Source organism: Prionailurus bengalensis, chromosome B4 (assembly GCF_016509475.1).
Source record: "Prionailurus bengalensis isolate Pbe53 chromosome B4, Fcat_Pben_1.1_paternal_pri, whole genome shotgun sequence".
NCBI classification, from domain to species: Eukaryota; Metazoa; Chordata; class Mammalia; order Carnivora; family Felidae; genus Prionailurus; species Prionailurus bengalensis.
In genome coordinates, this window is record NC_057358.1 from 5,425,448 (window position 1) to 5,448,984 (window position 23,537).

General features: G+C 52.4%; 1 protein-coding gene and 1 long non-coding RNA gene across 4 annotated transcripts in view; one reads left to right on the forward strand and one right to left on the reverse strand.

Annotated features, from left to right (window-relative positions):
• Nucleotides 1–2,817: 2,817 nt before the first annotated feature.
• LOC122472605 lies at nucleotides 2,818–8,058 on the reverse strand. Its single transcript, XR_006294477.1, has 2 exons — nucleotides 7,610–8,058; nucleotides 2,818–3,089 (listed from the first exon to the last, which is right to left on the reverse strand). It is a non-coding gene; the product is annotated as an uncharacterized LOC122472605 (long non-coding RNA).
• Nucleotides 8,059–8,162: 104 nt separating this feature from the next.
• PFKFB3 (6-phosphofructo-2-kinase/fructose-2,6-biphosphatase 3) overlaps nucleotides 8,163–23,537 on the forward strand; it is a 75,981-nt gene continuing 60,606 nt past the window's right edge. For 2 of the 3 annotated variants that reach the window (XM_043563142.1, XM_043563140.1), the window contains exon 1: nucleotides 8,314–8,436. In XM_043563142.1, the coding sequence (XP_043419077.1) occupies nucleotides 8,421–8,436 (16 nt within the window). In that variant the 5' untranslated portion in view covers nucleotides 8,314–8,420. Of the gene's footprint in view, nucleotides 8,437–23,537 lie in introns of all 3 variants that reach the window. The other variant, XM_043563141.1, reaches the window with a different exon arrangement.

Below are 23,537 nucleotides of genomic sequence, written 5' to 3' on the forward strand. Positions count from 1 at the left end.
AGAACTGAAGATTCACCATATTTAGTTGGTTATTTGGCAAGGCTTGTGAGCAAACCAAAGTGTTCTGAAGTATAAAGTATTTCATAAATGCAGTTTTTAATTGATAAGGCAGTTTATTTTTTTTTTTAATTTTTTTTTTTTCAACGTTTATTTATTTTTGGGACAGAGAGAGACAGAGCATGAATGGGGGAGGGGCAGAGAGAGAGGGAGACACAGAATCGGAAACAGGCTCCAGGCTCTGAGCCATCAGCCCAGAGCCCGACGCAGGGCTCGAACTCACGGACCACGAGATCGTGACCTGGCTGAAGTCGGACGCTTAACCGACTGCGCCACCCAGGCGCCCCGATAAGGCAGTTTAAATAGCTGGGTTTCTACATGGGACCGGTCATCAAATTCCCCTGAACAATGACTGTTAAGTTTTACTATATTTCATATGATAACGTTATAAGTAGAATAATGCAGCTTTGAGTTAAGTCTAAGAACTTAAGGAAAACCTAAAGTGCAGTAAAAATATATGTTCCTCCAACATTAGAAATTCTGGGTGTTCGGGGCGCCTGGGTGGCTCAGTTAATCTTCTGACTTAGGCCCTGGTCACGATCTCGCAGTTTGTGGGTTCGAGCCCTGCATCCAGTTCTTTGCTGTCAGCGTAGAGCCCACTTTGGATCCTCTGTCTCCCTCTCTCTCTGCCCCTCCCCTGCTTGCAGTGTCTCTCTCTCTCTCTCTCTCTCTCAAAAATAAACATTAAAAAAAAAAAAAAAGAAATCCTGCTTCTCTTTTAAGCAGTCATTCGGTCCTCACATCGGGCCAACAACTGATATTCTCTGCATTTTACAGATGGGGACACAGAGGCAGAGGAGGGAAGAAATGGCCCGGGGCGTGGAAGGGAGGGCCAGTTCTGGAGCTGGTCACACGTCTTCCACCACGTAGCCTCCACGATGCCGTCCAGTTTGCCTCCAAGTTGTTCTGATCACGGGTTAAGTGAGAGCCCACTTCGAAGACTTGCTTTTTCTCTGGAAGTGACAATGTGACTCATTTGAATCACAAAGACTCTTCATTTTCCTCTTCAGAAGGGCAGCATCATCTTCTAGGACCATAATGGGAGTGGAAAGCCACCGCTTGGCCAGAGCAGTTGTGCCTGACTTCTGGGAAAGAGGCAGTCTGGCTTCTCAGCCGTAAATAGGTTATTAAGACTAAAAACACTGAGGTCGGATGGGCCTGGGTTCCCAGCTCAGCCAAGCCCTCTGAGGACTGTGATGCCCCGCCCGGAGGACAACGACTGACTGGAGAGAACACAGCTCCCTGGAGAGAGGGTGTGGCACGGGTGAGGACAGTGGCATCTGTCGAGAGGCCCAGCTGGAGGTCTCGAGAGGCCCAGCTGGAGGTCTCTGCTCCGTCTTTGTGGCCAGGCGCCCAGGGCAGGCCACTTCCCTTAGCCGCAGCTTTGTCAGTAGCGAGTGGGGGTGAATGCTCGCCCCTGCTTGAAGCAGGAGTTTGTCAGAGTGCTGAAAAAAAGGACACGCTCGTTGCGACAACGACAAAAAGCCTGGTCATCTGCTGGCACAGGAGCGAGCTTCACAAGAGCAGCTTGGTGACATTCTGGAGTCCTTTAGGGCTCTGATGTTTTCAGTGATTCCATCCTCAATGCAAGCCCGGCCCTGGGCTCGGTGGGCTTCAAAGGCCTAACTTAAACCCCGTTCGCTGCAGCCACTCTTCCCTTGTGAAGAAAGGGACAACTGTCCCCGACTGGCAGGGAACTGGGCAGCCCCAGGGCGTGCACTCCCAGCTGCTGGTGCCTCTGGAGCTGCTGCTGAGCACTAAACACAATGCTACTCTCCTTCCATCCGGGACAGCGAGGATGTGGCTAGCGTCTGTCCCCTAGAGACTGAGTCCTGATTTCTGAAACTCCGCGACCGGAAAGAGAAGAGATGATAATTTCATTCCAACACGGTCAGGGCTGTGCAAAGGGAACCGGTTTAAAGGGGAGGATTAGTAGGAAAGAAGGAGACTCTCTCTGAGCCAGGTCAGACTGATCTGGTGGGCACCGGGGGGTCCACGACCTCAGAGCAGGTAGGCCGTGCCCCCCACCGTCCACAAACCTGTTGCCCGTTTATATCCATTTATTTGGTGTAAGAAACTACCCTGCGGCAGGCAGGACTCCACGTGGCCCCAGGATTCCTGGCCCTCGTGTACACAAACCTTCCCCAGTTACTCGAACACCAACCCAGTATTGCCGTGAATTTGCAGACAAAAGTAGGATCCCAAATCAGCTGGGCTTACGATACGGAAACTATCTGCAAGGGCCTGTGTCCTTCCTTAAGGCAGGGAGTTTCCTCCGCTGGTCCCAGAGGAAGGGGTCAGAGTTCAAAGCCCGAGAAGCCATCCACCTGCCTCCGCTGACCTGAAGACAGGAGGCGGCCACGTGGCAAGGATGCGGGCAGCCCCTGGGAACAGAGTGCTGGCGGCCGGCGGCCGGCAGGAAGTGAGGACTTTACTCCTGAACTACAGGAACTGAATTCTGCCCTGGGAATGAGCTTGCAAGGCGGTTTTTCTCCAGTCTCCGGTTGGGAACTCCCCCGCTCACAGTGATTTCGGCCTCCTGAGACCCTGAGCAGAGACCCCAGTCTTGCCAGTGTGACTTCTGACCTACAGAATCGGGAGTGAATACGTGGGTGGTATTTTAAGTCACTAAGTTTGTGGTAAAAGCTCCTCCTCACTGTGCTGCCTGGAAATTAGGCAGTTCCCATCATTAATGGTAATTAGTAGCTGATTACACAGCCAGATCAGTTTGGGAGTTGTCTCATTTAGCGAGTTCTGCAGTCTCTATGATTACTCTTTAATTTTTTTTTTAACTTTTTATTCTGAATTTTTAAACTTACAAACATTTTGCAAACAGTCTAAAGAAGTCTCAAACACCCCTCCCCCAATTCTCCAGATGTTGCATAAACACAGTACGGTTACCCAAATCCGGAAATTAATATTGGTACGGTACTATTCCTGTTTCACCAGCTGTCCTACTAATGTCCCTTCTGTGGTTCAGGAAGCCATCCAGGATCCCATGTTCCATTTAGTCTTCATGGCTCGTTAGCTGCCTGTAAAGCAAGAACACTTCCTCAGTCTATCTTTGTCTTTCACGATTTTGACATTGTTGAAGAACTGTTTGCTAGTTATTTTTGTAATGTCCTTTATTTTAGGTGTCTCATGTCTCCTCATGATCAAATTCAGGTTATGCATTTTTGCGCAAGAATGCTGCCCATGTGAGGTGTCCTTCTCAGTGCATTGTATCAAGAGGCACCTGATGCTGATTTGGTCCATTACTGGTGACGTTGACTTTGATTAGGTGGTGGAGGTGGCTTCCAGTTTTTTCTACCGCAAAGCCACCACCTTCCCCTTTGCAACTAATGCTTACCTTGTAGGAGGTACTTTGAGACTGTTAATATCCTGTGTCTCACTGCATTATTGCTGCTTGCTAATTTTAGCCTCCCCGGAGGGTTCTTCTGTGAAACAATTATTTCTGTGCTATTTGCCAAATGGTGACTTTTCTAGCGCCATGATTCCTTCTCCATCTATGAGCTAGGATTCTAGTCATTTCTGTGAGGTCTAGGATTTGTGAGGAAGAGCTCTCCCTCCTCCCCTATGTATCTATTCACTTTCCTATTTATTTATGCCAGTGTGGACTCATGGCTTCTCACTTTGTTCTCTGGGTCACAATCCATTGCTGCCATGACTGTTTTGGAGGAGCCCTTTCACGTTGGATCCTGTGTGTTTTGGACGCGTCCCCGTCGTTTGTCGGCAGGTCTGCAAAATGATTACTTATTTTCTGGCACAACAAGATGTTCCAGGCTCATCCTGTGCTTAGCCGCTCAAACCCTCTGGGGGCTCTTGGCTCCTTCAGTCGGAGACTGGTGTTTAGGAACCAACAGCCGTGAGTTAGATGTGTCCTTATAGCTACCCTTAGTATTTATAGTTTTCTCCGATACTGTGAATCATTGATTCTTTCATAGTTCCATAATTAGGTGTGCGCAGGTGAACACGTGCATGCGTGCGTGCACACGCACACGCACAGGCACACACACACACACATTTTGGTAATGGATAGTTGCTCATCCCCCAGCAGCTGGATTTCCCTCGGCCCCCTCGACCCCAAGGAAGCTCAGCCCCAACATTCCTGGGCCAGCCCACGTGCTCCTGCCCCACGCCCTCCCCCCCCCCCCCCATGCTCCCCATCGCTTCTCTCTTCTTCTGGGACCCTTCCCTCTCACTACCCCAGGGCCCCTGCTTCCAGCTCTACTGCTGCTGTTATAATGGCAGCTGCCTTTCACTGAGCACGTGTGCTCCAGGCAAATACGATTTCACACGATCCTTACAGCAACCTGTAAAGAATGCATTATGCCCATTTTATAGGCAAAATACTGAAGCTCGAAGAGGGTCTATCATACAGCCTTGGGAAGCCATGGCAGAGATTCTCAGCCAGTGTCTTCTCCTCACCCCTTGCTTGCGTCTTGCATGCACCCACGCCAGGGCTGGCTGGCCGGAGGTCTGCCTTTTGGCAGGACCCAGGGGCCCAGAAGCTTGAGGCGGCAGCAGCTTTAAACCACCCGGACCGTATCAATGGGGGGTGGCCCGCAGTGGGGACAGCCGCTGGACTCTCCACTCTGGGGAGTCTGGTGCAGGTGGGGGTGGGGCCCTCAAGTACTTTATGGGCCCTGCTGGTCCCTGTCCCCAGGCACGCCCCTTCCTTCCTTCCTTCCTTCCTTCCTTCCTTCCTTCCTTCCTTCCTTCCTTCCTCCCTTCCTTCCTTCCTTCCTCCCTCTCTCCCTCCCTCCCCTCCTTCCTTCCTTCCTAACACACTCTTCTTTACCAGTGTTCCCTGACCCCGATCAAATGTTCCCTCTTCCTATGACCTCAGTTCCTTCACTGGAGACCAAACCTCACATCCTACAGCTAGAGAGGAAAGGCTTGTGGGTAGAGATGAATTTCCGGGGTGGAACGTGTTAGATCTCTGAGCGTTACCCTCACTTTGGAGACAGCATGAAAGCCTTCAGTTTGGCCTACAAACTGGAAAAGAAATCTGGGAAGGGGGGCCCTTTTCTTCCTGCAGTAAGGAAACCAGAGGCCATGGCTCTGGCACTTTCTGCCCCAAGAGCCTGGGCCGGGAGGCGCCCCGCGGAGCACCGGGACCAGAGGAGAAGGGAGGCTGGTGCCCTGGGTGGGAGGAGCCCTGATTCTGCTCCAGATCCTGCAGGACCCCTCCCAGCCCGGTCCCACTCCCCCTCTTGGGTGTCTGAGCGCAGCCCTACACAAGGAGGGCCGGCTGCACCCTTATCACCTGGGAAGCTTCAGGCCCCGCCCCAGGCTTACTAAATCAGAAACCGCCCCTGGGGCCCAGCCGGCTGTCACAAATCCAGTCCTGCAGCTTGCTCCCTGCCCTTGGGCTGGAGCAGCTCTGTCCTCAGGCCCTCGATGACCGGCTGGTGCTAGTGATGGTGGCCATTCTAGCACGGTGACAGCTGGGGCCCTGGAGGAAGACCGGAACCCGCCTGACAACTCTTGCAGTTTCCGCAAGGTTCCAGCCACTAGGCTCGACTCTAGACAGCAGTGTGCTGTGCTCAGAGCTCCTCAGAAGAGTACTGTCCCGTCCATAGGTCATCAGACCCAGAACAGAAACGTCAGCGGACACAACGGGGAGTTTGGAGAATAATGACGCGATTCCTTCACTCTGCGACTCACACTATATTGTGGAAAGTGCCTCGGAATATACTCTCCACTTAAGATCTCTTCAAATCCTGCCTCCGCACCGAAAACCAGAGGGCTGTGAACCACTACCCCAGCCCATACTGGCTACTGGCCACAGTGAGTTAGTAGTTCTTGAGCAAATCCAATTTTTCAGGCCACTCGTTTCTCTCCTGTGTGAACTTGCCTAGGCTGTTGCCTCCCTTGTGCAAAGGACAAGCAGAGACACTCTTGCGGGTTATGAAATGTCCACAGCAACCCTTGTCGGCAGGTTCTGATTGGACGTGAAAGAACAGACGTCCCCGGGGATTATGAACAACAAGACCCAACATCAGAGGGGGCTGCTCTCGGAAATGATGGGAATAAGACAGCCACGAGTCCCCTGTTGTTCCTAGAGGGGATTATGCTCAAGAGTGGAGAGATGGGGCTCCGGTCCTGCATCACTTCTGATTCTGCATGGGGCACTTTCCACACCTATGAGCGCTTCTCCCAAGTGTCCTGCAATTGGATCCAGTTCCCACACTAACTCCCTGCGCTTGGCATGGACCCCACAGGGCAACAAGGGGCTCAGCCCCACAACACTGCCCCCCACTTCAGATGCCAGTGCAACTACTGGGTGCCCAGGTACCCGCTCTTCTGTCTGACGTGGCCACAAAGTCTGGGGTCTCCAGGACTTTCGCTTTCAGGTTTGATAATTTGCTAGCGCTGTTCACGGAACCCAGAGAAGTGCTTTACTTGTTATTATCAGTTTATTGCATGTATCAGTTTATACAACTCAGGAACAGCCAAATGGGAGAGGAGCGTAGGACGAGGTGAGCTGGTAGAGGTGCGTGGAGCCTCCCCGTCCTATCGGAACCTGCCACCTTCAGCCTGGAAACTCTCCGAACCCGTCATTTAGGGGTTTTTATCCAGGCTTCATTACATGCACATGACTGACCACTGGTGATCCGACCCAATTGCCAGCCCCTCTCCCCTCCCTGGGTGGGGGTGGGGGGATAGAGCTGAGAGTTCCAACCCTCTAAGCATGATGTGGTCTTTCTGGCCACCAGCCCTTATCCTGAAGCTACCTAAGTGTCCCAGCCACCAGTCATTTCATGAACATGCAAAAACCCTCTTTTCGCTCTGGAGATTCCGAGGTTTTTAAGCGCCAGGTGCCAGGAACTGGGAACAAAGACCAAATACGCATGTCTTACTGTATCACAATCAGCCACCTGAGTCCACAAGGCAGTAAAGGCACCAGCTACAAGGAAGAGGTCCCCGCCCCCCCCCCCCCAAGTGTGCATGTCCTCTGGCTTCACTGTGACTCGAAGCCGCACAAATCCGAGATGTGCAGGCTTGCATTTATCTGGCCTTAGATAAAATTTGCCTTCCTGCAAGTGAGTCCATGGAGTAAAGTGCAGGTCCGCTGGGTGTTATGGTTGTGGCAGGGGAAAGGGCAGAGGGCCTTGGCGATCTGTCTCAGTGTCAGATCTGCCCCCCCCCCACTTCCTGTTCCTCTTACACAGACTGACACCCACACTCAGGAGCTGAAGTCGAAGAGCTCAGGAACCCAAATGACAATACCTTGTCTGAACCAACGCTGGCTTCCTTCTCCCAGACGTGGGCTCCCTTCGAATGTGGGGGTGGAGTCTGGACCACCACCCATAAAGGGTAGCAGCCAAAGGAACTGCACCCCCCCCCCCCATCACGAAATGATTAAAAACCCATGAACACCCCACTGGCTCTGACTTTTCAGTTCACCTGGATTTTTTTTTTCCCACTACGTAGAAAGTGGGGAATTGCATAGGTACCTTAAATATTAGATCTGGAAACTGTTCCCAACACCATTTCTTCAAACTGTAACATAAAATAGCACTTTTTCACAGGAACTAACTCTCACCTGGACGGACAGATGACCTCTGCCTTTGAGAAATTTGATCCCACCAAGTAGTTAAGCATTTTTCAGGTGCTGGCCTTCACACAAAATGTTTAGTGATGTGAGGAATGGTCTCCCTTCTCCATTTCTCGAGGTTACGGTTCCTGGAAGTCCCATTATTATTATCATTTAAAAATTATTTTTGACATATGTATTGATCAGGATGTGAGGTGCTGTTCTAGGTCCCCGGGGAAACAGCGATGCGCAAGGGAGAGAGAGAGAGAGAGAGAGAGACGCACAGTTTGCCGGAGGCGATCACTGCCGGGGTGGGGTCGAGGTGGGGGGTGGAAGAGCGCGGGGCGGGAGCCCAGGAGCTGGAAGGATTTTCCACGAGGGCGGCCAGAGATGCGCTTTGCGGGGATTACTCCCTCCGGCCTCCATTTAATTTCCGTCCACGCCGGCCAGCCATTGGCGCCGCCCCCCCTCCCCCCCACCCCCCGTGCCGGCGCCGAGCGCCCGAGGGCAGAATCAGCGCGGGAGGCGGTCCCCCGAGGCCCCGCCCGGAAGGTGTACCCGCGGCGTGGGGAGGGGCGCGCAGCGGCGCCGGGCGCGCAGGGGTTAAGCGCTTTCCGCCGGGCCCGCCCCGGAGGCCGCGCCGCCCGCCTCGCCGCGGTCCCACCCTCCGGCGGTGACGCGCCCCGCTCTGTCCAAATATGTCCCTTTCCCCCCCTCCCTCGCCCGGCGCCCGCAGGCGCCCCCGAGCCGCGAGGCTGGCACTCGGACGTCGCCCGGCTTCGGTATCCCGGGCCGGCCCCGCGGGGCGCACCCCTCCGCGATGCCCTTCAGGAAAGGTAGGCGCCCAACCCCGCGCGCGGCCGCCGGGGACGCAGCCCCGAGAGCCCAGCCCGCGTGGTCTCCCCCTCCCCCGCCGGGCGCGCGCCGCTCCCCGCGCGACCCCCCGTCGTCCCCGCGCGACCCCCCCGCCCGGCCCTGCCGTGCCCGCCACCCCCACCCACCCCGGGCCCCGCGCTGCCGGGCACTGCCCGGCCCTCCGCACCGCCCCCCGCGCCGGCTCTGCCCTCGGCCCTGCCCGCCCCCGGTCCCCCACCGCCCGCGGACCGCGCGCTGCCCCGTCCGCCCCCGCCACCGCCGCACGTGTCCCGGCCGGTGCGCCGCGCGGGCTGCCCAGGGCCTGCGCCACTTGCGCGACTTTGAACGAACCCCCGGTCGCGCCTCATTAAGTTGGAGGTCGCGCGCGACCGGCGGGCTGGGGGCCCTCGGTGGCGGGGGCTTGGCCGCGTGGGATTCCCCGCTGCGCACTCGGTGGCAGGCTGAGTCCGGGGGGAGGGACCGCCGGGACACGCGGGTGGGAGAGGCAGGTCTGTGTGCGAGTCCTGCCGCCGCCCTTCTCTACCCTCCGACTCCTGGGACGTCATGTTAAACCACCCGGAACCTCAGTTCTTCGGCAAAATGGGGGACTGGGGACGGCTGTGTGGGACCGGTGGGACAATGCACCGAAAGGCGGATACCGACCGGAGGTGAGGTCGGCCTGGCCTAGGAAGGTGCCCTCCGGCAAGACCTCCCCCCCGCCCTGCGCCTGGCACGGGGACACCCACCTGGCCCACCTGCAGGCCTGGCATTTAAGCTTGTTCACGGGGCCCTCCTCCTCTGCAGCGGATGTGTGTGTGTGGGGGGGGGGTGCACAAGCCCTGTCCGCGAGCCTCAGATTCTCCTGTGGCCCCCTGCCCCGGAAGGGGGATCCCACTGTATTTGGCCTCAGTTGGCTAGCCGGGTGATGAAGGCCGTGTCACTGCAGAGCTCCGCTCGGATCCTGGCGGCTGCCGGTCAGCTCGGAGCCCAGGGTAGAGAGGGAGATTCAGTTTTACTTCCCTGTCCGAGCTGTCTGACTCCTTCCCCTTTTCTCTTTGTGTGGGGAGGGGTTCGGTCTCTGGTGACCCACCCCTACCTGGGTACCCTGGCCGGGTGAGGAGTAACTAAGAGGAAGCCTCCACCCCGCCCCCCCCAGGGGGGGACGGCTGGGACTGAGCTGGGTGGCCCTCTGCCTGTCTTCTTGCCGGCTCTTCCTTTCCTCATAACTCAGATTCTAGGCCAATGCTCTGGTTGCACTTGAAGCCCTGTTGGCCTTTGTCCTTTTCACAAAGGTTGCCGGATAGAGCTCCTGGTTGTGAACGGGACTGGTGAGAAGGAAGGCGGCTGCTTCTAAGAGCAGGCGGGGTGTGTGGGGGGGGTGGTGAGAAGGAAGGCCTCTGCTTCTAGGAGCTGGGAGAAAGCTGTCTTCGGTCCTCTGTCAGCTCACGACGTCCCGCCCCTTGGTCACTGTCCTCAGTGTCTCCATTACTCCACTTGTAACATGGCGGCCTTGCCTAGACGGTCCCTCAGGCTCTCACCTGACCTCATTTAACTGCAGCGTGAACAGTCGCGTGTCTGCTGACTTTACCACTTCTCCGCTCGCTCATTTCCTTGTGGTCTCTGCGGGGGAGCTCCCAGAAGGCCTGTCCCAGCACTTGTTGGTGGGGGCCGGGGAGGGGGTGGCGAGCGTCCACATCAAGGATTAAATACCTGCGCGGCTAAATGATCTTGCACGTGTGACGATTTCCCTTGATGACAGTATTAATAGCTCACACAGGACAAAACATTTGCAAACTGCTAAAGGTTGAGGCTTTGTCATTGCTGCACGAAGGGGACAATACCGTTCCCTGTTCTGTGGATGCTAATTCGTGAAGGTCCTAGGATGGGAGGAACAGTAGTTGCTGGGTTTTGGAAGCTTTGGTGGTAAGCCAGCCAGGGCTGGGACTCTGGAGGGCTTGGAGCCCGAGCCAGAACTCCCCCACTTGATTGAGTCGTGATCTCCTACCTAGAAGTAAGCCCAAGTGGAAATTGCAGGGAGACCTGGTTTGTTCAGTATCGTGATAGGATGTCATTTGGGGCTGCGCAAGGTGGAAAGGTCGGCCGTGGGGTGGGGCTCAGCACTGTGTCCCTGGAACTGTCCAGATGGTGGACACTTAAGTGCATGTGTTTTACTTACCTTTTTTTTTTTTTTTTGGATTTTGAGCCATCTGAATATATTAACAATTCAAAAAAATAATTAAAAAATTAGGAAATGAAAAGCCTTTCCTGCTCTCTCCACCCCCCTTGCCCCCACGCTGAGAAGAAGCCCGATGGAGGACTTCCTCCTAGCTAAACCTCTTGAAAGTTACTTGGCTACTAATTCCCTTCCCATGCTGTGTTTTTGGGGCTTGACAGGTAGGACTTTGGGATCAGCTCGGTCAGAGGCCCAGTGAGACCAGAAGGTGTGCTTGCTCATAGGGGGCAAGCTGAACAAAGTTTAATAAGGGGACTGTTAGAACATTTGGGTGGGGTGTACAAAACGCAAAAGAGAGTGCAGAACCTCGGGCATTACCGCCCGAGGCCCAAAGGGCTGAGGAGCCTGATCGGAGCTGAGCCCGCTTATGATCCGGGCAGCTCGTAGTCCCAAGGAGAGCGGGGAGCAGACTGGGAGAGTCAGCAGCAAGGCCACGCTCCTCCCTCCCTCTGACCTCAAGGCCTGGGCAGCCTGCCGGCCGGAGCCCCTCGATTCCACGCAGGCTGGCCCGCTGGGACGCAGAGCTGGGTGGGCTCACCTTTGGTGGAGGGCGGATCTGGTGAGACAAACAGGTGACCTGCCCAGGATCTTAGGTCCTGTGCCTTGAGTGTGGGATGAACAAGCTGATGTCTCCCGAATGCAGAGTTCAGTGACTGCATGCTACGTCATTCTTTGTTTTGTTCGTTTGTTCGTTCATTCATTCATTCATTCATTCATTTATTCATTCATTCATTCTCTGGATCGAGTGCGTGCTATGCACCAGGGTCATGCACCGTGCTGGCCCAGTGAGGCTTGGCAGCTCCCTCCCTGGACTGACGCCTCCAGTCCGGTCCACGGCGCTCCCGTACGGCCAGGCAGAAACCACCGAGCGCAGATGGATGAACGAAGCTGGCCGAGATCGGCCCGGGCAGCAGCTGCCAGCGACCTTCCCCACGGGCAGGTGGGGATGACAGTGGCCACGGTGGGGAACAGAGCTGGGTCCTCTGCCATGTGGCTGGAAGAAGTAGGCTTCGAGATTGGTCTGGGTCAGGAGGAAGCAGCACTCTCCGAAGCGGGCAGGAAGAGCTTGGGCGAACACCAGGAGTAGGCGGTGGTGGGCGGGTGGTGGTGGGGGGGGAAGGCCGTGGTGGGGGGTGAAGGCTGGAGCCCCTCTGTGAAGGGAGGGGGTGGCTCTTCTCAGAGGGCTTTACAGATAGGAGACGGGGTGACTGTTCCTGAGATTTAGGTGCGGCTCTGTCCGAGCCTGGGGTCTCCACTACCTTCTCGAGGTCCCCTTCTGGTTGAGAAGTAAAACTGTCTTAGGGAACGGGGTCGCAAGGATTCTGGCACAGCCCCACCTTCGGGGGGACAAGGGGAACAGTGAATGACAGTAAGAAACCCAACTAGCATCACAGAGCGTCCTCCCCAGGCCTTCTCCAAGTGCCTTCTGTGTGCTCACCGGTTCTCCCCACCTGCTGACGTGAGTAGCATCATTTCCCTATAAAGATAAAGGACACGCGGCTTACAGGGACAGTGCAGCTTGTCTAAATTCCCTCGCTAAGTTGTGTGCTCCGCAGGGCTGGGACTTAGGCCTCTGCATTCTGCCTTTCCGGCACGGCCGGTGATGGCCCAGGTTAGGAGGTGACGTAGGATATGATCGCCATCAGGCGGAGAAACCGCACAGTATGAGAAGTGTGCCGTGTGAACGAGCAATTTCTTTCACATCAGAAAGGAGCAGAGGGACAGACGGGGTTGCCTGACGCGTCTGGGTCTTTGAGAGACGGATGCAGGCGGATGCGGGTGGGTCCGCACAGGACAATACCGGCCTTCTGCCTCTCTTCAGGTGGCCCCAGGACACTGCCGTCATAAGTGCTGATGTCATAAGTGCCGATCTCGTGTCGTGGAGCTGATGACAGGCCGCAGCTGCTTGGGGAGCTGACCTGTGCCTGCTGGGCACAGGGTTTCCGGGGATGCTGAGGGAACTAAGGGAAAAACAAATACCATCACAAGGGATGCGACACATTTGGAATTCCAGCAACTCAGCCACTTGCAATAGGAAATCAGTTACATTTGTTTCGATTTTGCTGACTGGGGTCAGCATTTTGGGACGGTAAACCCAGGACCTGTCCTTCCTTTCTCTCCCCAGGGGAAGTGCGAAGATCAGATCCTGAAAAGACCTTCTCCAGGAGGGGCTGGGCTCTCCTTCCTTCCTGTCCCGGGCGCCTCCTTGCACTCTGGGTGTCTGTGATGGTGGGCTATGTTCTGGGGTGCGCTCTCCTCCCCCAGGGCCTAGCAGCTTCCTGGATGAGGCCGGGTCCCAGATGTGCTTGCGGCGTGCTCCCCAAGGAAGGAGACCCAGCGATGTTGTGTACGGACAGGTCCTGGTGTCGGGGGGAACAGTCTGGCCGGGGAGCTCGGAGACAGGGCGACTGGGGTCAGTTACTGGCTGGATTATCTCAAGTCACTTAAGAGCACTTGGCCTCAGTTTACCAGCCTGGGAAAGGAGCGTGAGCTAAGATTCCCTCCAGATCTGACTCCGTGCCCTCTAATCATTTGTCTCACACACACGGAGTCTCCCACGCGTCTTGGGCAAGCTGTCTGCAGGAGGTAGAAGGGATCGTCTCTGTGCCTTTGTCCCCAAAGACTGTCCTGGGCATGCTAGCCTGCTGTCTCCCGGTGTCTTCAGGAGAGAAACTAAGTTTCAGGCAAGTGGCACATGACAAAGTCATGGCCCTGCGTTCTCTGGTCTCTGTGATCCTTCAGCTTTGACCTCAGGACTGAAATTTATGCCCAAGGAGGTTGGTATCGGAGTCCAATTTCTTTCTTTCTTTCTTTCTTTTTAATGTTTATTTATTTATTTTTGAGGAGAGCGAGCACAAGCAGGGGAGGGGCAGAGAGCGGGAGGGAGACCCAGAATCCAAAGCCGGCTCCAGGCTCCAAGCTGTCAGCCCAGAGCCCGACGCGGGGCTCGAACCCACGAACCGTGAGGTCGCGACCTGAGCCGAAGCTGGACGCGTCACCAGCTGAGCCACCCACACGCCCCTCAGAGTCCAGTCTCCTGAATGTGCGTTATACCTTCCTGTCCTATGGAGTCTGGAAGTCTGTGTGTCTGATGTCAGGCCATCATATTCATGGGTCTGGCAGTTCCATCAGGTAGCTCCAGGGCTGAGAACGTTTTGCTCATCTTCCCAGAGGCTAAAGTAATCATAAGTAGCAGGCCCCCCCGGGTGGAACTTTATAGGTAAGAGTGACTGTGCCCACACCATGCTGACAGTCAATTTCTCAGAAAGAGAGCCTCCCTCTTCCCCGCATCCTTGGCCTGATGAAAACAAGCGGGTGTTCCAGAAGTGTGGGCCCTTCACCTGGCTTTCCTCTCTTGATGTGCAGGGAGCTGAGCTGTGCTGATGCTTTTTGAGGAAACTACTGTGTTCCTCCTTAGGGCCAAACTGCTTTGGTGTTTTTACCTTCTCCTTGACGTATTGAACCCTAGCAATGGATTGGATTCAGGAAGCCCTCCCCTCGAGGCTGTGGAAGTCATCACGAGGCTTGGGGACCTGGCTCGGTCCAGTCACAGGCAGAGCAGAGTTTCATCGGTCAGTGGGGGCAAACAGGGGCTCAGAGAGGTACCCCAGAGAAGCGTGGGCTTCGGGGCAGGAAGAAAGAAAGAGAACGAACCTGTCAGGAGAGAGATGCGTTTTGATGCAGACAGACCCTGGAAAGCCTGGCCCCCAGCACCATGGCCGCATGACTGTTCGTGTGGCCAGATGCTGCCTGGGAAGAGTGGGTGCAGAAAGTCCCCTTCTGTAGGGAAATGTCCAGACCCTGTGGGCCTTATTCCTGGCCACACATTTGGATTAACCGGGGAGCTTTTAAAAAAAGTCTGATGCAGGGGCACCTGGGTGGCGCAGTCGGTTGAGCCTCCGACTTCAGCCAGGTCACGATCTCGCGGTCCGTGAGTTCGAGCCCCGCGTCGGGCTCTGGGCTGATGGCTCAGAGCCTGGAGCCTGCTTCGGATTCTGTGTCTCCCTCTCTCTCTGCCCCTCCCCCGTTCATGGTCTGTCTCTCTCTGTCCCAAAAATAAATAAACGTTGGAAAAAAAAAAATTTAAAGAAAAAAAAAAAGTCTGATGCACCAGAAATTCTGATGGGATAGTTTTGGGCCGATGCTCGGGCAGAAAGTTTCATGAGCCAGTACTGATCCCAGAGTGTATGGCACGCTGTGATATTTTGTAGTCTCTTCTGTCTCATTGAAAAGGATTCTGGTGTGCTTCCAGCAAATCGATTTCAAGGCCACTAGTGGGGAGGAGCCCACAATCTTGAAAACACTGTTCTAGCGTGATAGCTCGTGCTGCAGAGGCTGGGGGCTGAAAACTGCGTTTCCCAGCTCTCCCCTGCAGCTGGGGTGCCGTGACTTAGGGTTTTCATCAAGGTCCGAGTGGTCCTGCTTCAGGATTCTGGCAGGTACAGCTGTGGAGGCGTCCAGCCTGTCAGCGGGGGGCTTTCTGAACCAGGCAGCCTTGGCAAGAAGCAGGGAACGTGGATAAAAGATTAGCATCCCCCCCGTTCAGTCAGCCATCCACAAAGACCCCATTTCTCTGGGGACATGCACAAAATAACCAGTTGGGGAACACTGAGAAAGAGAGGGTTGTAGACTCACTCAATAGTTGAGGACATTGACATAGAACTGGCAAGAGGGGCGCCTGGGTGGCTCAGTCGGTTAAGGGTTCGACTCTTGGTGTCGGCTCAAGTCATGATCTCACGGTTTGTGGGATCGAGTGTTGCGGCCGGCGCGACAAACACCGAGGTCAGGGTCCTGAGGGTAGGGGAGTGCAAGAAAAAAAGAGAGAAGAGAAAGTTTGGGAACAGGAGGTCCCCTGGGCTGATGGCCCAAGTGACGGCTTGATTGTTGCTGTACACAATCTTTTATAACCAGACTCTTACGGGTTAGGTCATTCTAAGAATAAACAGGTTTCACATAATTGCTGCCCACCAAAACATTTAGTTCTGTGTTTCTTGTGCATTTTCTAGACGGGTCACAAGACCTTGCTGATAAGATTGCTAGCAAAACACAATTCCCATGTTTGTTACTATCTGACTTGGGGTAGAAAAAGGGAGGTAGCATTACTGCCAACACCTGCAGACCACAGGCTTCAGGAATTAACTCTCAGCCTTGACAAGGCTTTCGTATGCCCTTGAAAGTGGGGAATGGGAGGGGGAACCACCGGGTTGGCTTGAGTCAACAGGGAACGTTGCTCGACCCGGTCTCAGCCTGGCGCCGGGGCCCGGCCCCCCACAATCGAGCCCCGTGTCAGCCTCTGCACTGAATGTGGAGCCTGCTTAAGATCCTCTCTCTCTTTCTCTCTGCCCCTCCCCCCGCTCCTGCTCCCACTCGCTCTCTCTCTCTCTCCCTTAAAATAAATAAATAAACCTAAAAAAAAAAAAAGCAAGAAACACAACTGGATGCCAGCTGGCTGCCTCTGCCCACAGTACCTCCCTGTGCTGTTACTTCAGTCATTTCCATACGCTCTTCAATCATCTGGCAAAGATCTATCTGTTCGGCTCCAAACAAACCCCACAGCACCTGCTTTACCTGCGGGGTAAAGAGCTGAGGGTACAGCAGTGACCAGTGTAGGCAAAACTGCCTGCCTTCATGGGACTGACTTTCTAATGGGGGTAGACAGGCAATAAACAGATAGGTGAATATAGAGTGTGCCCAATGGACCTAATGGCTATGGAGAGGAGGAAGGAGAGTGGGGATGGGGGGCAGGCCTCTATTTTAAGTAGGATGGTCGCCCCAGGGTGACATTTGGGTAGAGACTGAAGGGAGTGAGGAGTGGACGGTGCAGTATGTTAGGAGAGTGTTCTCACAGGGGGAAGTGCAGGTGCAAAGTTCCTGTGGCCACAGTGGGCTGAGTTTGGGAGGAAATATGCAAGCCAGTGAGGCCACCTTTAGAAAGGTAGCAGGGCAGATGCTATAGATCAAGGCTACTCTAGGGCCTGGGCCTCTGACTCCGAGTGGAATGGGAAGCCCTTGGAGGGTTTCAGCCGAGGCATGGCAGAAATGGACTTGGCTATTATAAGCCATGAGTGCAGGATGGGGCTGCCTTCCTGAGAACAGGCTGTAGGGTGACGAGGGTGAATCAGGGAGACCAGGTGGGAGCCTGTTGGTGAGCGGTGACATTGGCTTAGGTCAGGCTGGGGGAGGGGCAGGTGGTCCAAAGTGGTTGGATTCTGACTATATTTAGGATTCGCAGACTGCAGGGATTGTGAGGCATTGGATGTAGGGGAAGAGGAAGGGTGAGCCATGGGTGACTCCCTAGCTGCCTTGTGGGAGGGATGCCGAGGGCCCTGGTGGTTATGGTCGCGGCCGCACCACCAGCCGAGGCGCCACCAATCCCGGGGAGTTCATTGGCGCTCTGTAACTGTGCTCTTGACCTCCAAGAGGAGTGGACCTCCCCAAGCAGCGGTTCGGCTTGTATCCGTGGTTCGGGAGGGTTGGGACTCAGCAAGGAGCCTTCCAGAAAGACCGATTATGCTCTGAGCCACGTGTCAGGCAGACACCTCCTTTAAGAAAAACCTGGCTTTCAAAACCAGGATTGATTATTATTGCCACACATGAGGGATTCTTAAAGTTCGGGTGTGTTTTACATACTGGACACATGGCCGAGCATGGGTAGTTTCCCAGCCGGGAGAGAAGCGTGCGCTGGGGTTTTCACGTTGCCAGTGTTTCTGTGTCCATAGTACCCTATTGCCAGACAATTTCTGTCCATCCTTCAGTTTCCTTAGACCATGAAGGCCTCCATTGTCGGAGAGGGGAAAGCTCCAGGCCAGAGAGCCATCCCGAACAAACTCAGCCCAGGCACCAGCTGACCATGTTGGCCTCCAAACAGGGTGACCGGCTCGACCAGGATTGCCCGGGATGTCCCCTTCCTTAGTGCGGGAAACCAGGAGACAAGGCCACCTCCTGAGTTCCGGGCACACCAGGACGCTGGGTCACCCCACTTGCCTCCAGCCAGCCCTGGCCCCGGGCTTGATGGCCTCATTTAGAGGAATAGGTTTTAAAACCTCATTAATGTTTGAATAACAAAAGGGAAGAATCCAAGCTAACGTCACGGTCCGCAGACTTGAAGACTCAGGAGGATGTGTTTCCTTGCGGTTCTGCCAAGGGGCGTGGAAGGAAATCAAAGCAAGAATTGTCAGCCACTCGCTGCCTCCTGCTCACAGTAAAGGAATCCGAATCTGCAGATTGGCTGGTGTCTGTGTGAAAAGTCTGCAACTTGAATGTCATGCTTTTATGATAAAGTGAGTCGGTTGGCATCCACTTCACCGTGAATCATGTCTGCTGCAGATACATCATTTCCCAGATATACGTGGAGAACAAAAAGTGGAGCCCACCTCAAGCCAAATCATGTTTTGGGCAAATCCTGGATTATGTAAAAGCTTTTCATTTGAAGTCATTTGAATGAAGCAAAAGGTCCTGTTGTCACTGCTGCTGCTTCAAGGAAATTTATTATTTCTTAAGTGTATGAGACTTCAAAAGATTCATTTTGTAATGCACGCCAGTAAGTAACAAACGGCATGACGGTAGAATCACGATCCGTGCTACCGAGCAGTGAGACGGGCCTTTTTCCTCTGTGGCTACGTTCCTTCCCCTGGCTTCGGTGAGAAAGAACCCAACGGTTCATAACACCTGTCCGTCACCAGGTGTGTCGTTCGTGGGCATGTCACGGAGAGAAGCTTCTGCACCGGTGATGTTCAGTCCAAAAGGAACAGCTTTCAGCGGCTAGATGCACACGTACAGGAGACGAATAAATGACCTTTCGGGGTAGTCGCGCCATGCAGTGTTACACTGTGGTCTGGGTGAGCCATGCGCTCTGATAGACGGCTGTATTCGATATTGTCATGACTGTTTAAAAAATTGCAAAACGTTATGTGCAGTGAAATACTTAAAAAAATTTTTTTTAACGTTTAATTTTTGAGAGAGAGTGAGAGCAAGCTGGGAAGAAGGGGCAGAGAGAGAGGGAGAGAGAACCCAACGCAGGGCTCTATCCCACGAACCGTGAGATCGTGACCTGAGCTGAAGTCAAGAGTCTTAACCAACTGAGCCACCCAGGGGCCCTGTAAAATATTTTTTTATAAAACACCTGAAACTAAACAATATTGCTTTTAAGCAATACTTACATAACAAAACAATATGTCTTTTTATTATTATTTTTTTTAAAGTTTATTTATTGAGAGAGAGAGTGCGCAAGCAGGGGAGGGGCAGAGAGAGAGAGGGAGACAGAATCCGAAGCAGGCTCCAGGCTCTGAGCTGTCAGCACAGAGCCCGATGCGGGGCTCGAATGCATGAACTGCGAGATCATGACCTGAGCTGAAGTCGGACGCTTAACCGACTGAGCCACCCAGGTGCCCCCAAAACAATATTTCTTTTGTAAAATTCAGTATAATGGCTACTTCCGTCTGGAGGGAGGCAGGAGCAGGGATGGGGGAACATGTATAGAGAGTGAAAAGCTCAGCTATCAATTGGCTGATGGGTTTCTGCTGGTCTGTTATGTCACTTCAACAGTATAAAAGGGGGCCGTTCAAAGATCAGTGAGGAGTGCATGAGATGAACCAAGGATTATGAACCCAAACCTCTGTGCCTGGGGCCCCCAAATCAAGAAAGAATGAAGAATTTTTCCTCCTACTTGTTAAGGAGATCAACAGTTTCCAAAGCTGTGTTTTCATGGTTCGTGAAATAATTGTCAGGCAAGTTGAGTGCCCTTTGTGTCTACAGTCATGATTGTTTTCTAGGCAAATGGACAAGAAAGAAGAGTGTGGTAAATCGATGGGGCGCCTGGGTGGCTCAGTCGGTGAAGCAGCCGACTTCGGCTCAGGTCATGATCTCTTGGTCTGTGAGTTCAAGCCCCGCGTCGGGCTCTGTGCTGACAGCTCAGGGCCTGCAGCCTGCTTCGGATTCTGTGTCTCCCCTCTCTCAGCCCTTCCCCTGCTCACACTCTGTGTCTCTCTCAAAAATAAATAAACATTAAAAAAAATTAAAAAAGAAGAGTGTGGTAAATCTAAACACTGAGTGTGGTACTTCATCAAGATAGGACATAAAATTGTACTTTTAAATTTTAATTGCTCGTTTCTATTACTACCAATTATATTTAAGTTTTTTTTTAAATCTATTTGTTTATTTTGGGAGAGACAGAGATAGAGAAAGTGGAGGAGGGGCAGAGAGAGAGAGAGAATTCCAAGCAGGCTCTGCACTGTCAATGCAGAGCCTGACATGGGGCTCAAACCCATGAAGCCATGAGATGACCTGAGCCAAAACCAAGAGTCAGATGCTTTACCCACTGAGGCATCCAGGTGCCCCTATGTTTAAGTTTTAACAGGGAAACGGAATTATTTAGAGTCCATTTCAAGTAGTAGGTACTTGTAAGTATTAGGTCCTTAAAGATAGGGACCCAGACATATGTGTGTGTGTGTGTGTGTGAGAGAGAGAGAGAGGGAGAGGGAGAGGGAGAGGGAGAGGGAGAGAAAGAGAATGATACAATAAATACAGTACATGAGCCTGGACTAGGGACTGGGCATTGCCTTGGCATTTGGCCAGATGCATTTGGAGTCCTTATTGTATTCGAGTTAATCTCCTGCTTTTAATGGTTATATTGTAGTTATGCGTGTAGGAAAGCATCTCTGCCTTTAGGTAGTACACTCTGAAGTATTAAGAAGAAATGGGGCACGTTTTGTCTTCATGGTTCAGAAAGAGATATGCATGAATTTTTTTAATTTAAAAAATATTGCGTATGTGCTATTTTGTCTATATAAAATATATATTTAAAAAATGTAATTACATAGAGGATGATAAAGCAGATGTGGCAAAGTATTAACAATTGGTGAGTCTGGGTGAAGGATGTGTGGAAATTCTCTGTGCTACTTGACATTTTTCTGTAAGGCTGAAATTATGTCAAAAGGAGAAGTTAAAACAGGAATGAGAAATGCTCGGCCACTTCTCCAGCCACATTGCCTAATCCCGTTCCTTTTGCCCCATCCTTCCGTCCTTCGGTGTGGCCCGGGGCCATGTTCACCCTGCCTGGAATATTCCTCCCTCAGAGCTTGGCGTGAACCCTGCAAAGCATCAACTGATTCTCGCCTCCTCATGGAGGCCTTCCCTGACCACCCCTCTAAGAGCCCCCGCCCTTCCCATCACTCATTTCTTGGCTTTTCTCATCCCCCCATTTCTGAGGGTACAGGCAAGGGCACTTTTTATACAGATTCACCGACTGTATGACCCAGCAATCCCGTTCCTAGGTGTAAACCCAAGAGAAATGAAAACAGTTGCCCACAGAAAGGTATACGTGAACTGTCAGAGCAGAGTCAGTCATGATACCCCCGAAGTACCAGCAACCCAGTATCCACCAACTGATTGATGAACACGTGACGTATACCTACCCATACACTGCAACCCAGCACTAAAAAGGAATTGCGTATCTACAGAGCGGAGGGGTCTTGAAAAACATGCTAAGTGAAAAAGCTATTCACAGAAGATAGTGTGATTTCATTCATATTTAATGTCCAAAAAGGCCCATCTGTAGACATAAAAAGTGGCTCATGGCTGCCTGCAGGTTAAAGGAGGAGAAAATGGGGGTGTGACAGCTCACGGGTTCTTTCGGGGTAATAGAACGGTCCCAAAATTGCGATGTTCACACAAGTTTGTGAATATAGAAAATGCACTGGATTGTGTAGCTTTATTTATTTATTTTTAATTTATTTTTAATATTTATTTTTGAGAGAGATTGAGAGTGTGAGCCGGGGAGGGGGCAGAGAGAGACAGGGAGACACAGAATCCGAAGATCCAAACCAGGCTCCAGGCTCTGAGCTGTCAGCACAGAGCCTGACGTGGGGCTCAAACTCACAAACTGTGAGATCATGACCTGAGCTGAAGTCGGACGCTCAACCGACTGAGCCACCCAAGCGCCCATGGATTGCACAGTTTTAAATGGGCAACTTCTATCTCAGTAAAGCTGTTCCAAAAAACAAACCAACAAACAGATTTCATCATCCTCCACGGAAGCTGGTTTCTCACCCTTCGAGAAGCAACTCTTATCCCCATTTCTGGATAAGCAGAAAGGTACCAAGATTTTACAAACTTTGTCAAGGTGAATGGAGGACCAGGAGGAGTGGCTGAGGCTGGGTCCTGGGTTCCAGGCTCCCTCATCTTCTGCCTGGACCATCATGTCCTTGTTCTTCCCGGGGGGCCTAGCCTTGGGGCAGTGAGGACAGTGGTTCCTGACCTGAGCTCTGCCCTATAGCAGCACGGAGACCTCAGAGAACATAGAGAGGTACTGGGCAGAGACCTGTTTTCTTGTCCTGTGATGGCTCTATTTGTCATGTGGCTTCTGATTGGCCACCTCACCCCTCTGGACCTGCCTTCTCGCGTCTATAAAGTCAAAGGGTTACCCGGATTATCTCTTCCGGCTCTTATATGCTACGATTCTGGAGATTCTCTTTCATCTGTCATAGTGTGATTATTGGTTTTTACAACCTACATTTAGTTTTTAGCCCCAAGATGGGTATAGTAATGGTATTTAACTTGTGACGCATGTCGTATTTTAATAATCTCAATGTGAATCAGGAAAGTCTTAAAAAATGAAGTTTAATTAGTAGCCCTTCTTCATCCCCTGCACAAAACGTGTGTCAGACTGGACTCTGGAAGAACATACATAGCCACCTTGAACACATCAGGACGAGCCAGTCCCCTGCCATAAAATGGCATATCCCTGTCATACTCTGGGGTCAGTAAATCTTTTGTCCTTAGCAAGTCCAGAAAAATGGTTCATAGCATGCCCTACGTCACTTTTTTGTTGTAGCTATTGGCTTACATTTTACCTCTCTTTAAAGCTGAGGTATAACATATATACGTAAGTGTGCAAATGTACATACGTGTGCATCCGTGCAACCAACACCTGATCAAGCTGTAGAACATTTCCAGTAACCCCCAGAAGGCTCCTTCCCACCCTTGCCATTGCGAAAGCTTCTCAGCAGAAACCACTCACTGTTCTTTTGACTTCTCTCATTATGTATGTTTGCTTGTTCTTGAAATTCACATGGAAGGAATTCTACCTTATATATCTTTTGAATGGGGCTTTTTTCCCCCAACATCCTAACTGGATTTTTCTGTGTTGTTGTGTGTAGAAATCCTTAGTTCATCTTCGTTGCTATATAGTATTTTATAGACTACGGTTTGCCCCTTCCATTGTATTCATTCATTCATTCATTCATTTGTATTTAATTAAAAAAATTCTCTTAATGTTTATTTTTGAGAGAGACAGGAACAGAGTGTGAGTGGGGAAGAAGCAGAGAGAAAGGGGGACACAGAACCTGAAGCAGGCTCCAGGCTCCAGCTGTCAGCACAGAGCCCAATGTGGGGCTCAAACCCACAAACTTCAGATCATGACCCGAGCCAAACTCAGACGTTTAACCGACTGAGCCACCCAGCACCCCCCGTTTTTTTTTTTTTTATTAAAAAATTTTTAATTCCAGTATAGTTAACATATGGCATTATATTATTTTCAGGTGTATGAGATAGTGATTCAACAAATTCATACATGACTCATTGTGTCCCTTCTGTTGTTGTTGTTGGACCTTTGGGTTGTTTCTGGTTTGGGGTCGTTATGTTCGGAGCCACCACGAACACTCTGTTGTACCTGTCTTTCGGTTGATAAAAGCATCCCCTTCGTGGTCTTGCTGGGTCAGAGTGGAGGTGTAAGTTTAGCTCCTAAATCCCTTGGTCTGGATGATTTTCTCCTCTGTAAATTCGAGACTGGGTTATCTATATGATCTAGAGGAAAGGTACTATCTTCCTCAGGAAAAGTTTACCTTCTCAAGA